At 36.9% G+C, this 13,870-nt stretch overlaps 1 protein-coding gene across 8 annotated transcripts in view; it reads left to right on the forward strand.

Moving 5' to 3' along the window:
- The first annotated feature begins 206 nt into the window (after positions 1 to 206).
- Positions 207 to 13,870, forward strand: part of RPGRIP1L (RPGRIP1 like) — a 41,495-nt gene continuing 27,831 nt past the window's right edge. The window contains exons 1-8 of one of the 8 annotated variants that reach the window (XM_064712880.1): positions 207 to 244; positions 2,404 to 2,495; positions 3,259 to 3,403; positions 5,642 to 5,940; positions 7,108 to 7,207; positions 8,587 to 8,730; positions 9,945 to 10,050; positions 12,652 to 12,798. In XM_064712880.1, coding sequence (XP_064568950.1) covers positions 2,411 to 2,495; positions 3,259 to 3,403; positions 5,642 to 5,940; positions 7,108 to 7,207; positions 8,587 to 8,730; positions 9,945 to 10,050; positions 12,652 to 12,798 — 1,026 coding nt within the window. In that variant the 5' untranslated portion in view covers positions 207 to 244; positions 2,404 to 2,410. The other 7 variants (XM_064712876.1, XM_064712879.1, XM_064712875.1 and 4 more) reach the window with 7 other exon arrangements.

Genomic DNA, 13,870 nt, shown 5'->3' on the forward strand with positions numbered 1-13,870 from the left:
TTGCACATCTGAAGCAGAACCTTCAGTTCTCGCTGCAGCTCCCCTCTCCTCCCCAAGCACGGCGCGGGCAGAGGCCGAGAGCGTGTCCCGACAGTGCCCCGAGTGTGGAGCGGCGGCGCTCGGCCTCGCCCCGAACTCCAACTCCCAGCAGGCAGCGGGGCGCGCGCCCCCGGAAACGGACGGAGCCGTTTGTCCCTCGGCGGTTCCGGCGGTGGGTCGGGGGTCGTGCCGGGCCGGCGGGGCGGTGAGTGGGAGCGGCTGCTCTTCCTCCGGGCGCAGCGCGGGGAGCGCGGCGCGGCCGCAGCTGCTCGGGGGGATGTGGCACCGCTCCCTGCAGTGGGCTGTCCCCAGGCGGGGAGCCAGCCTGCGGCGGAGCTCATGAAGCGATAAATGTCAGGCCCGTGAGGCCACTCGCGCGCAGCTCGATGCCCGTGGGAAAGGCAGTGCCTCACCGCTTTATTTAGAACAGCCCGAGAGGCCTTTCGGTTGCAGTGTCTATTTTATACGTAAAAAGCGGAAGTTGGCCACTGCGTTCAAGCGGGAGGTGTGTTACCCTGCCCGAGTATGGAAAAATAGCAAGAAAAGCATCATTTTGACCATGTACAAGACTCATGAAATTCTATATCCACATTGAAACAATTAGATGTCGTAATTTTTAAGATTTCCCTAAAACCTCCTTCCCTAGAAGTGCTTCCTACCCCACTGGCTGAGTACTTTTTAAAATTTAGGTAATCCATCTTTAGTTTTGCTACTTTGGAATGATGCTGGTGCAACAGATTGCTTCTGTGACCTACATAAAAATTTGGACCTAAAGCATGAGGTTTGATTCTCTGGTTTTAAGCATTCATCTCGTTACAGGCTGGTCTCGCATAACTCAGCAAAGTCGTGTGCAGTGTTTTGTAATTTGTCAGATGGTGATAGAAACATAAGAAAGTTTTAGTTTCTTGAACTCCAGTAACAATAAAATTCTTCTTTATATCGAACTGGAAGTTCTTATAGGCTAATTCTAGAGATATGGAAAATTTTCCTCTCTTTCTATGTGAAGTTCTTTTCACTTATTTTTGATTAACAAAAGTGCTGAAGTGACTGTATGGTTTATTTCTTAGAAATAAAATCTGATTAAAATTTTTAAGGTTCAGCATAGCATCTGGATCTGTCCAGGTATTGTTATTTTATTCTAAATTTTAGTGATGAAAAATATTGAAAGCAAGACTGACTTGTTGGAAATGGAACTTCCATTAATCCTTTTTGTTCTTTTAGGACAAAGCTATATGGAGACTAGTTTATAATAGATGGATTTGCTGGTAGAAGAAAGGCATCACATAGGCAATAGTTTTCATGAAAAAATTAAGAGATATTTCGTGGAATGTCTGTGGATTGTACTATGTCACTTCTGTCTTCTGTTGCAAGTCTTCTTAACATTGCTGTTAATATGCCAATAGATTCCTAGATATTTTTGGATTCACTTAGGGTTTATATCATCTGAAGGATGTTTCAATGTGGGGGGGAAAGGCCATCCTAAGAACTTAATGTGCCTCCTTTTCATGTTGTTTCAGCATTCCTTAATTCTCTGGCCAACATTTAATTTTCTGCACTGGAAGACAAGAAAAAAGCAGCAGTATCTTCATGTATTACTGTGATTAATAATCTAATTAATACTTTCCTAATCTCACTTTGTCATGTAGCTAATCTTTCTAGTGTCTTAAAAAAGAAATGTGTTTGGATTTATGAATATCGTTCATAGGAATGTCTCTGTTTTAAAAAGTAATTTCTCTTAGGACAGTGATTGAAAGAAGGCTAAGAGATTGGCAGGTAATACTGAAATGGCTTCATAACCCCCAGCACCTCATTTTAGAGTCCCATACAGAATGTGAAGGATGTCATTCACCTATCAGTTGATGCCTTAAGCTTCGACATGACTTAAAATGAACAATCAATTTTAAAAAACCAAAAACCCACAAAACAAAACCAAAACAAAAACACCCCCCAAAAAACCCAACTGAATAAAACACCCCAAAAACAAAGACACAGAAGAAACCCCATCAGATCCTCCCACATCCACTTGGAAATATGTCCTTAGCCTAAAGATTGCTGAAAACGGTCTAGAACTTCAAAAGCTCATGCATTATGCATGCATTAAATACAATTGGAGCTAGCTACTGCATAACCAAATAAGCCATATTTTGTGCATGGATTAAAAATGGCATAATGTTAAACTTGACGGTTTTGATTGTCCTCTGAGGAATTCAGTTGAGATAGGAACATTTACAGTAATACATGACTCAGTCATTCCAGTGAATCTGTCATTACTTTAGCCATCATTTTATATGATGTTTTGTCGTTCATTCTAGTCTCACAGTTTAAATTGTAGATGGAGAAGCATTTGAATTTTGTCATTCCTAGTTAAGCCATGCCTGTTTCAGCTGATGAAACTGTGGGGAACCTTGCTGTGAGAGATACAGTCCTTACTCCAGCTGGAATTGAAGGATTACAAGGTTTGTACCAGATGCTATTTATTGCAATTGCAGACTTTGCTCAGTGGCTTCCTTAGCTTCTTTCTAAAAATGTTTCACAAAATGAAGATCAAAATCTGGGTTAAATTTTGAAAGGTACAGTGACTCATTCTGTGTTCAAGTAGGTTGTTGTAAAGAGAAGTTGCTGTGAGATGCTAAAAACTGGAAAACTCATCAAACTATAACGTTCATCCTTCTAGAAGGAAAGAGAATGCTTTTTTGCAGAACTGAGGACAAGGTCAGATCCATTTAAGAAAATGGGAGCCAAAAGTACTGTGCAATTCTTATATATTACTCAGCTGCTATTGAATGAGACTGCTGGGCTTAGTCTTGTATTTGAGTTCGTTTTCACAACTGTGAGTTAATTTCAAGCTTCAAGAGAGTATGTTCACTTTGAAACATTAGAAAACATCTCAATGGTAATGTTCATCCTATCTTTTAATTATGTTTGACCATTCCTAGTTGCTTGCTAAATTGTTATATTTGCATTGCCTGGTAAGTAATCAGTTTGCTGCATCATTTGAACTATGGTTTTTTTTTCAGTCTCTTAGAGAAAGGAAAAAGGAAGTTATTAACCTGCCCATAAGTCTGAGGAAATTAATCAGTAGACTGAAACAAGTGTAAAATACATTTTACTCGAAATTTTTTGTTAATTTTTTTTCAGAATTTCAAAGTGATTTAGACTTTGAGTTATGTTATTATTGAATGTATTGAAGGTAATTTAAAATTGCCTTGGTTTGGGTAGAATCATCATCTACACAGAATGTAAAAGCTCGACAAGTCATATCAAGAATCGGTCGAGAGGAACTGGAGGACAGATTTCTTCGTCTACGTGATGACCATATCCTACTCAAACAGTATGCCAATAAGCAAGAGGAGAAAATTAAAAGGTATGGGGTTTAATATTTTAATTTTAACTCACAGTACCTTTTTGTCTCTTTAAAGCATCATCAACAAATGTAAAATCACGCTGATTTCTCTCAGAGCACTTTTTAATACGGTACCAAAAATCACCCACTGGACATGATTTTTGTATTGATTTCTACAATCTGTTGTCTCTGAGTATGTGAGATGGTTTTTTTCTATGCCTGTTAGATCTCCCTGTACAGAGGTACACTGCTGTCTACTACATCAGAGCTGATGCCTTGGATTCCCAGCTGTGCTGGTGGAGTGTTCTGGGAATTGGAGAGCAGGCTTTAGCAGCCTAATGGTTCTTCAGGCTTTTCATTCTAGAATCAGAATGGTCTATCCAGAGAGATTCTGCCCCTTTTTTGTCCCAGTCTGTCTTTCAAGAAGTTGAATAGCATTTAGCTTTTTATTGGTGAATTAGCACTAAAATGTCTTTATAATCATTACTTCTTTATTCAGTAGATAGCTGTCACATTATGTCACAGTACAAGCTCGCTTGCACTGGGCAGTTAATTCGGCTATAGATAAGAAGCCCTGCGGGCTCCATAAACCTGGCCCCTGGGTTGACTGACAGGAACCTCAGCCAATTACGTTCCATCCTTAGCTGCAGACATCTCACTGGTCCAGGAGCTTGGGCGGTGTCAAAGATCAGACCAATGAGCTATCCAGACTGGGTTTTTCAAACCCCTTTATAAAGAGGGGCTTGAGGAATAAACACACTCTTTTGCTACATGGACGTCAGGGTGTGTGTTGTCCCTGTCTCCAGCCACTGACACCATGAAGCATGTGCATATTAAACGTAATAGATAACTTCAGGGAAGAAGTCCCAAATAGCATGGGGAGCACAGTACCCAGTTTACCCACAAATATACAAGCAACTTTAGGCTGATTATTAAACTCAGTATGCTAGGATTTGTGTGCTAATCTTTGCCAGGACTTAGTGTGGTGGCAAACTGATCTGGACTGTGAAAAGCTGTTTGAAGCATTACGATATTGCATAAAGGCTGAATGCTGTGACTCTGTGTTTGCATTGTGCTAATTGTTAACAAAGTCTTTCTGCATGTAAGCCAGTTTCTGGTGAGGAGCTATCGCCAGCCGAGGGCTATGTACAAATCACGGACAGGACAGGACTGCTAGGAACGTGTCTTGAGCTGTTTTATTTTCCAGTATCAGTCTCATTACATGGTTATGACAATGGGAAGATGCCATCAGCTCACATCCCAGGCAGCAGACCAAGAACTTAGTGTTACAACATACTTTAAAACTTTTTTGACCAATCACACTAAGCAAAAGCATATTGACAGTAGTTCCATCCAACCACTATAAGCACATGTAGCTTGCTTATTTCAAATACAATACCTGCATGTAAGCCTTAAAGCACAATGCACAGACCACCATTATTAAGCTTAGAACTTCCAAATATCTCGCTAGATACACTTTTCTGCAACTTAGGGAGTTATTCTAACATTAATATTAGACAAGCATTAAAATTAGACAAGCATTAATATACAGACCATTGTTCTATTCGTCCTTTTCTACTTCTTACGTAATTTTTCTGTTGACCAAACTTATGGCGACTGCTTAGCTCTAATCATAGTTCTGCTGTCTCTGATGCCTCCTTTTTGCAGCTTTCCCAAAACCCTCTGATTTTATGGATTCCCACAAGGAGCTAATGAATTCATCAAAGGGTAGTTGACAATAGTGCCTATTTCATACTTTAAAATACGAAACATTATTTTATTTTGACTCAGTATTCAGTGAGCCACTGTCCAGTTGACCAGTATTACATAATTTCCATATTTTCTGTTAGGTTGTTGTCAAATACAAGATTGTAGATGAAATTAATTGTTTCATTATTTCAAATGGCAGTTCCTATGTTTCTGTGCACAGGAAATACCACTCATGATCCACTTACACCAGGTGGGTGTACTTAGTCCACTTAGGTAAAAATACAATGTAAAGGTGTCCTTCCTTCACTAACCTTAAATGATTAGCCTTAGGAAACTGTTATTCTTCAGTGCTATAATGCAGGTTGCTGCTCAGTGGTATGAGTTACCTTCAAGGAGTTTGTCCCAGGCAACAATAGTTATATCAAAACTTGAAATTTATTATCAAGGTTCTATGCTGACGTCTCCATAGTGGCTATGTTCCTTTCAACAGAATACTTTTTATGCTAACTTTTCACATTATTTTTCTTTTTTGTGAATTGTTTTCCCCAGAATGACCACCAAGTTAATACGGCTCGTTAATGATAGAAGAAAATGTGACCAGGCTGGCTCTGGACCCAAGCGGCTGGGTCAGGCTCTGGAGCTGGAAGAAATGATTGAGCATTTGCGAGAAAAAGTCTGTGAGCTTGAGAAACAAAATGAGAGCCTCCGCAACAAACTCATTTCAACTAAACAGCAGCTCCAGATTCAAGGCCATAGGCCTTGTCAGTACAGCTCCGTTCAGTCTCGTGTGAACACTGGTCTGAAAAAAGAGAGTGAGACTGCTGGCATGCCAGAGCACACCAAGAAGGGTATAATTTATTAAAACAGCTGGCTCTTTCATTGCACTTGAAACCATGATTCTGAATTTCAAAACATTTTTAGTGCAGATCAGAAAATATGCAGAGCAATTATTGAAAAATAAAATGCCTGGAAAAAATGAGGATAGTTTAGCTGTCTCTAAGGTATTAAGAGACAAGAAAACTCTACAAATAATAATTAGAGCTTCCTGTATCTGCTTTTTATTTGGCTGATTTAAAAATACCATGGAAAGCTAATCAGGTATGGATGTTCTGGAGATAACTTGCTTTCTTTGAGTGCAGTCATGTAAGAAGTACCTTGAGTTGAACAAAAGTAAACAAAAAAAAACTTCTAAGCATATACACACACATGTGCATCTATATCTATATATCTATATCGCAATTAGCAGTACCTTAAAATAATACGTAAAGATCAAAATTCTAAATAGGTCAAGTTAATGCAGCACAGTAGGTAAGTTTTTCAGGCATTTTGGGAAACTCTTGGCATCACTGTACCTTAAACCTAAGTTATGCAGTTCTGAGGATTGAGGGATGGCTGCCTTAATGCTGTCTTTGAAATTAAATGTATTTGGTCCCACCACAAAACTTGGATAATTTCTTCTTGCTAAGAGTAGGAGAAACATGTGGAGAAACCATTGCATTTGCTCCTAGAGTAATAACTCTTCCTTAATTAATTTCTCACTTCTTTTCTTCACCATGGGCTTAGGATGCTTCTAAACAACACAATGAAATTATCTGCACTGCTACTAAAATACAGTCCTAACAATTGCAGGTCTGGATGAATGTCCCTTGGGATTTTGCAGAGAAAATGATGAGAAAAAGTGATTACAAGTTCATGTTCCTGTCTAATAATACTGACATTTATTTTCTTTGAAGACACGATCTCTGTTCTCTTTGAAAGTAAAATCTTCTCAAAATCTTTCAGGACATGTATTTAACAGTTTGCTTTAACACTGTTTGGCATTGCTCATCCTTCAGATTTTACAGCAGCTTATGTTGTGTGCATATTATGATTATTTCTATGTGATTTTGTTGTAAAAATACTTCTTTTGACATCTATATAGAAGTTGCAATTATTTGTGCTGTATTAAGATAGTTGGCTTGTTAGGAGCTTTCTCATTCAACAAGTCAAAAATTTATCTTTGCTTTTGTATTCAGGAATGAGATTTCAAGGTTTAGAAGTGAGATCATCTGACCTTGTGCTTCCTAAATATGGACAGAGTCTGCTCGAGGATTCAAGAGCTGAAATCAGAAATTTGTATGATTTTCATATTACTTCTTTTTTTGTCATTATAGCTCTTATAACTTAAGGTTTTCTTGAAGAAAAAAAGTATATATTCTAAGAAGTTTTCAGTTCAGAAAATAAAACGGTTTGTTCTGGCAATAATAACACTGGTAACAATGCAGAATGTTAAGGAAAACAGGAAATGAAGGATTTAGAATGCAAAATGTAGGTACATAAGAATTTGGCTACAAGTTAAAACTGGTCTCCAGTGGTGAGGCTTTGTTTGCTAGGATGCAATGTTTGTTATGGGTCAAAGGTGACAAAAGAAGAAAGAACCCTAGCTGCAAAATCTTTACCGACATAAGTCCTAAAATGTGCACCACCATGCAAGTAGTAACTATGTGAATGTGTTTCACTGATGCATTTAAGTTTCATTCCTAGAGGCAGACAGATTTTATGGATAAGCACAAAAAGCACAGTATTGGGATAGTTATGTAAAATGATTCTGATTCACTTTTGCATTTTGAAGTGTGGTTTGTAATTCATCTACACGTTTCAATTGAAATTGAAACCCTTGCAGCATCCTTGATGTAGAGATAGCATGAGAAATAGAGAGGTGTTATATAGAAAAGGTAGTTAGCATTTAATTTAAAGATATTGAGGTCTGATTAGAATATTTTTCTTCTCTGAATTATGTTTAGAACCTGGGTTTTCTAAAAGCTGTTAGTTTATTTTCAGAGTGATTTACTTAAATCAGATTATCGATTACCTTGTCTGGCAATGCTAGATTTACAATTAATGGGCAAGCTAAGTTTAGAAATACATGGATTAATGTGCAATTATTTATTTTGTGCTTGAAATTTTATAAATGCAATGATTAACTGGAATAATAAGAAACAATTGTATAGGAAATATTCCTATAAATTACTTTTTCATGCATTCATTGGATAAATTCCACTGTTCAAAACCCATATTTTGATTTTGTTTTCTTTTTTGCTTTTTTTGGGGTTTAGATTTTTCCATTTCAGAATAAAAGCTTAAAAATTACTTTCAGTGCTCCATCCATTGAAGATCTAATTTTTTGATAGCTAGTAATGGTGTTTTGCTTTTGAGAAACCATTGGTGCTAATGGATGAGAAGGAGGATACTTCTAATACAGAGTATAAGAAACCGTGAACAGCATCTTAGGGAGGTTCTGCTAAGCATTATTCAGTCCACAGAAATATTTATTTTGAGAGTTTGTGTTGCTCTTCAATAGAAATTTAAACTCATTAGCCTCTCTTGTAATGTATGTTAATAAGAAATACTGATTTTGCTGAACACTTAAAAGTTTGGCTTACTTGAGTACTCTTTTTTTTTTCCTTGAAAAAATATATAACTGGTTTTAGAATGTAGGATGCTTGTACTTGCAGGGAGACTGTCATTGAGTCCCAAAAGAACCAAATTGAGGAATTAGACCGTGCCAGAGAGATTCTTGGGAATCAACTAAGAAGGAAAGAAAAGGAAATTGAAGAATCCACCCTACGGCTGAAAGAGCAGGGTACAGCAAGCCAAAGGTATTGTGAAAAATTAAAAGAGTTATATCATAATGTTTGTAGGTAGCTGTGGAAGTTACTACTTACTAATTTTTGTCCGATTGGTGAAACCAAGCCATAAAATGTTTTGCCAAATAGCATGGATAATTCTAAGCAAGGAAATAGTTACAATGATAAGTTATGATATTCTTTCATAAATAAACAAAAAAGTTCATAATTACCATTTTAGAGAATTCTTTTCCAGCTGATACAGGTTCAGTTAAAGTTCAAGTCATAAAATTTTAATCACCTGTTTTTCCTTCACTTTAATTCTTATCAAATTTTAGGTGTAGGTTCATAGTGGACAATTTAATGTTCACTAGTACTCAGTAATTTGGAGTCTACAAATAGTAGAAAAATTCTGCTCTGCTGTTGCAGAAAATGTTGAGATAAATGAAAGTCTCTAACACTGTTTTAGTATTAGAGAGCAACATTACTTTATTCACATACTCAAGTGTTTTCCAGATGTCGAAGCTTTGTAGCCCCCTTCACTCGCTCCAGCATGGCATTGTGACAATTTGTCCTGTGTGTCTAAAATAAACAAATATTGGAAGAGAAATTGCCTTTTCAGATATTGAAAATCTATTCTGATTTTATCATAATTTATATTAATAAAAATCCCTGGTTTCTCCTCTCATATTTGCAGAAATAATGGGGTTTAGTTGCACCGTTTGAAGTAAGGAAAAACACTTAAGTAAATATTTTTTAAATTTTTGAATGATTTTGAACATCCTTTCTAATAAACAGTACAGGCTCAAATTAATCTTAGAATTGTAAGAATATCTGCATAGATATTAAATTATTTTCGTGTAATTAAGACACACTGGCAGCTTGTTTGAATACCAGATTTAAGATGTTATAGTCTAAATTGCTAGCTCTCATTTTCTTTGCAGTGTTTGATAGGTGAAAACTTCACAAAATGGTGTTCTACTGGCACCAAATATTTTGGATGGCGGGAGAGAGGAAAAACAATCTCTTTAGGCATAGGATTGTTTTCTTTTTCTGTCATATACAGTTTTATACAATAAACAAAGATGTATATGTATTGATTGAAGTTGCTGTGTCATCAAACAGTAAAATGCGTATTTACCTAAACTCTCTAGTGTGAATTATAGAAGAACAAATTAATTTGGCTATTATACACTACATCTTCTTCGAAGTATGTGTTTATGATGCATTTGTTTTTAATTTTGAAGGCTAAACATTCAGGACAATGTGGAAATGATCAAAGTCCGTAAACAGCTGGCTGAGAAAAGCAATGCTCTTTCAGCAATGGAAGGAAAGTTTCTCCAGCTTGAAGAGGTAATTGCAATTTGATCAGTGACATTTCTATGCTCTTATCACATAAGCATGCTAAACAGAAGACAAATTATACACAGTTCTTGATTCTAAGTCAATACAATTCCTGTTTTAAACTTCCCAGTCCCTTCCCAGGTGTGGCAATACCTCTCTTCCCCTTCCCCCTTGCCCCCTGCTGGGTTGTCAATCTGTCTTAAATATTCCAGCAAGGCACTCAGTGTGGTTGGTCAAGTTCAAAGGATGCAATTCAGGCCTGGGGGTCATTGGCCTGTCTATGTGTCCCTCGTCCCCTGAGACCCTCCTCCTCCCACCTGGTTGGTGCTCACCTGTCCCTTCCCCTCCCCCTGTCCCCAGGCTTAAATTGAGCCCCAACCATGTGCTCAGGATTCTGTTGGAGCTGTTACCTAAGATTCAGATGTCTGTGACCATGGAATTAAACTCTGGATATAAACCTTCCAGCAGAATCTGTCTCCTTTTCCTCTTTAACTTAGCCTGAAGCCCTTCCACCTGAGCTACAAGCCTGTGTTTGTTTCAGTGCCCGGCTGCAACACCCAGCCAGCCAAAGGTGTCTCTGAGATGAAACACCGCAGTTGCCGCCTTTAGCCCAGCAGCAGGGGTCAGACGAGCCCAGGCACAATCTACTTGATAATATTGGGATCATAATCCAATAAACCACATCCTAGATTTCGCTCAAATTACTCCAGATGGAGTAGGGATTTTTAGTCTTAATCTCTCTTTCTTTCAGCAAGGTCCAGCAGGTCTTAGTGATTTCGTCTGCAAAGTCATACCAAGCCGATTATGAAGAATGAACTGAGTTGTCTGGCTGTGGAAAGAGATCCATGATCGTTTAAATAGAGGACTTTGATTTAGATGTTCTGATTTATCAAAAAAGACTACCAAGCACCCTCCACTTTATTACTCTTTGCTGAAGTTTGGGCAGTTTGGCTCTTCTGTTAGGATTTAACCTCTGCTCATATGTTCTTGGAAATTATTTTAGAGGGCCACTTTAAGTAACAATTTTCCTTATAAAAAGAGCAATTTTATGAAAATATCTCTGTAAGTTTTAATTATACCACTTTTTTTCTGCTTTTTTCCTGTATGTATATGGAAAACTGCATATGTGTACAAAGGTAGTATGATAATACCTTGGAAATGGGAGACTTCCTGTAAGGAGGAATCCTACCTGCAATAGAGCTTTATTATGCATCCAGTCTTAAGAAGTGGAAGAACTGAGTATCTTTAAAAACACCTGTGTGCTTGTTGTTAGCATGCTAAATAACACTTGTGCCATTAGATTTTTCTTTGATTCTTTTTTTTTGGCCATGTTTTCCTGTTTCTGCATTTTATTTTGCTGTGCCTCCTTCCCCTATTCTGTGTAACTCCTGTATCTTCTCTGCCAAACTGAGAAAAGGTTTAACATGACATTTTGTCTTCTTTCTCTTTAAGAAAGCTAAAATAGAGAGAGTTTACTCTAGAATTTAAATTCTCTCCATTTATAACTATAAATAACTACTTATAAAAATAGCTATAAAAATAACTCTATTTCTTTTTGTTAGACTGACTGCTAATATTGTGTATTCTTTGTGATTTTTGTCTTCCTGGAAATGAATACAAAAAGCTGAAGATCAAGTTGGTGACTGATTTTTCATAGGTTTTTTGTTAATTTCCAGTCTGTTCAGACCGCATGTGAATGTAAACGATTTTTACAGGATTAACATTTAGCTTCTCCATTTAACTACTTTGTAGGAATGCTGTATGGAAAAAAAATGAAGCTAACTTCTTTCTGTCTAAAAGCATTAAACATTAACTATATTCACATATGTATTTGGCATAAATTACCATCCAGTTATTTTATGAAACAGGAAATTGGGTTTTCAACTATTTTGTCTCAAATCATAATTTGAATGTGATTTACATATGAATTTTTAATGAATGAGGCCTAATTACAGGATTGTAGGCAGTATAATATTTACTAATATTCTGGAATAGAGGCTCTATTGGCATCCTCCATTTAATTTTAAAATTGGTTAAATGTGCCATCAAAGTAAATGAAAATATGATATAAATCAGAAGTCCCTTATTAAAGTTCTTCTAGCTAGGAAATAGAGCTGAATGCATGAGGGTTGCAAAAGAATCATATATCTACAATTGTGTGTATATGTGTATCTACAAGTATAAAGATTTATATGTGTGTGTGTGTATATATGTATATGTAAATATAAGGGTTAAGAGAGCTGTGGCAAGCTCTGTGATTAACATAGATGTGGATGACATTGATTTCTGCTTGCTGCAGCAGTGGTTTTTGGTTAGCATGTATAACCACTGTAAGCACTGCAAAATCTTTTAATTGCTTTACAGATTTATTTCTTTGTCATTTTCATCATGAGGAAACTGAGGGTTTGGTAATTCATGAGGGCAGCCAGGTCACCTTCTGTGGGCCGTGGGAAGTGAAAGTTACTTTTAGTTACTTAGTTCAAGAATGTGTCTTGCTGATCACATTGAGAACATCTACTCAATAGCGCCTTGAGAGCCCCGTGTTGAAATACACAGTGAGGGAACATTCTACAAGGTCTGATTTTGATATTCCTTCCTTCCTTTTCACAGAACCTAAAGAACTTGAAGACCAACCATGATGCTTTATTAGCAAAAGGTGATGAACTGAATGTTCAGCTTAAAGAGGAGCGGTTAAAGTGCTTTCATCTTCAAAAAGAATTGCAGACAGTAACTATTTCAAACAGAAGGACAGAAGAGGTGAGATTGTGTTCAAGAGATCTTGAATCTACTTGAAGTACATACAGATAAGGGAAGAGTTAATGATGAGATACCTTTTAATTGTGAAAATGTGAATAGATGTTTCAAACACATTTAGAAGACTTGACATGGTGATATATATATACTACTGATATATATACTTTTATCCCATTAAAGAGAAAAAGACAGTGGCTGCTGCTGCTTTGCATTTGGTAGAATATCAACCACACTTTATCCCTGTGCCGCATAGTCACCAGTGTTTGGACAATATTTGAGGTTAAGGTATAGGATTCCATGTCAATTCTGATACTGAACAAGTGGTTTGTTAACTGAAAGAAAATGATACTTAATTTATTGGTAATATATTTTAGTATTCTTTCAACCTGATTAATATTCTTTCAACTGATTTGAACTGCTAAATCAGATATAACACTATAGTGTACTGATTTAATTCCAGTACACTATAGTGTTATATCTGATTTAGCAGTTCAAATCAGTTACTTCTGTTTCTTTGTCTAGAGGCTCTCTATGGATGTCATCCACACTTAGGGCTAAAAATCAAGTGGTTTATTTCTCATTCTCTTCAATGCATGAGAAGTAAGAGTCTGCAGTCTTACTTGTTTTTCTGTTACATTTTGTACTAAATTTAGTTTCACCACCTGGTTTACCTATTTTAAATGTATTTGCATGAACCAGGTTTACCAAGAAGTAACTCACAGATACTTCCTCCAAACCTTTAAACTATTGTAATACATGAAGGTATCTTCTTGCTATCTCATAGCTTTCAAGTTATGTCTTGCTTTAGGGAATGTTTTGAAAACAAGAATGTGTTGTTTAACATGTCAGTAATATACTTAGACGTTTAGATTTTTATATTTTGCGTGTATACCCTGAGATTGGCTCTTTTGATTAGAGCAGGATGCTAGTACTGCCAAGGTTGTGGTTTTCATCCCCAAATGGGCGATTCATTTTAATTGGACTTGATGATCCTTGTATCCCTTCCAACACAGAATATTCTGTGATGCTGATTTTGTATAAAAAGAACAAATAATAGCTTGGCAATGCCTACAAA

Source organism: Zonotrichia leucophrys, chromosome 4A (assembly GCF_028769735.1).
Source record: "Zonotrichia leucophrys gambelii isolate GWCS_2022_RI chromosome 4A, RI_Zleu_2.0, whole genome shotgun sequence".
NCBI classification, from domain to species: domain Eukaryota; kingdom Metazoa; phylum Chordata; class Aves; order Passeriformes; family Passerellidae; genus Zonotrichia; species Zonotrichia leucophrys.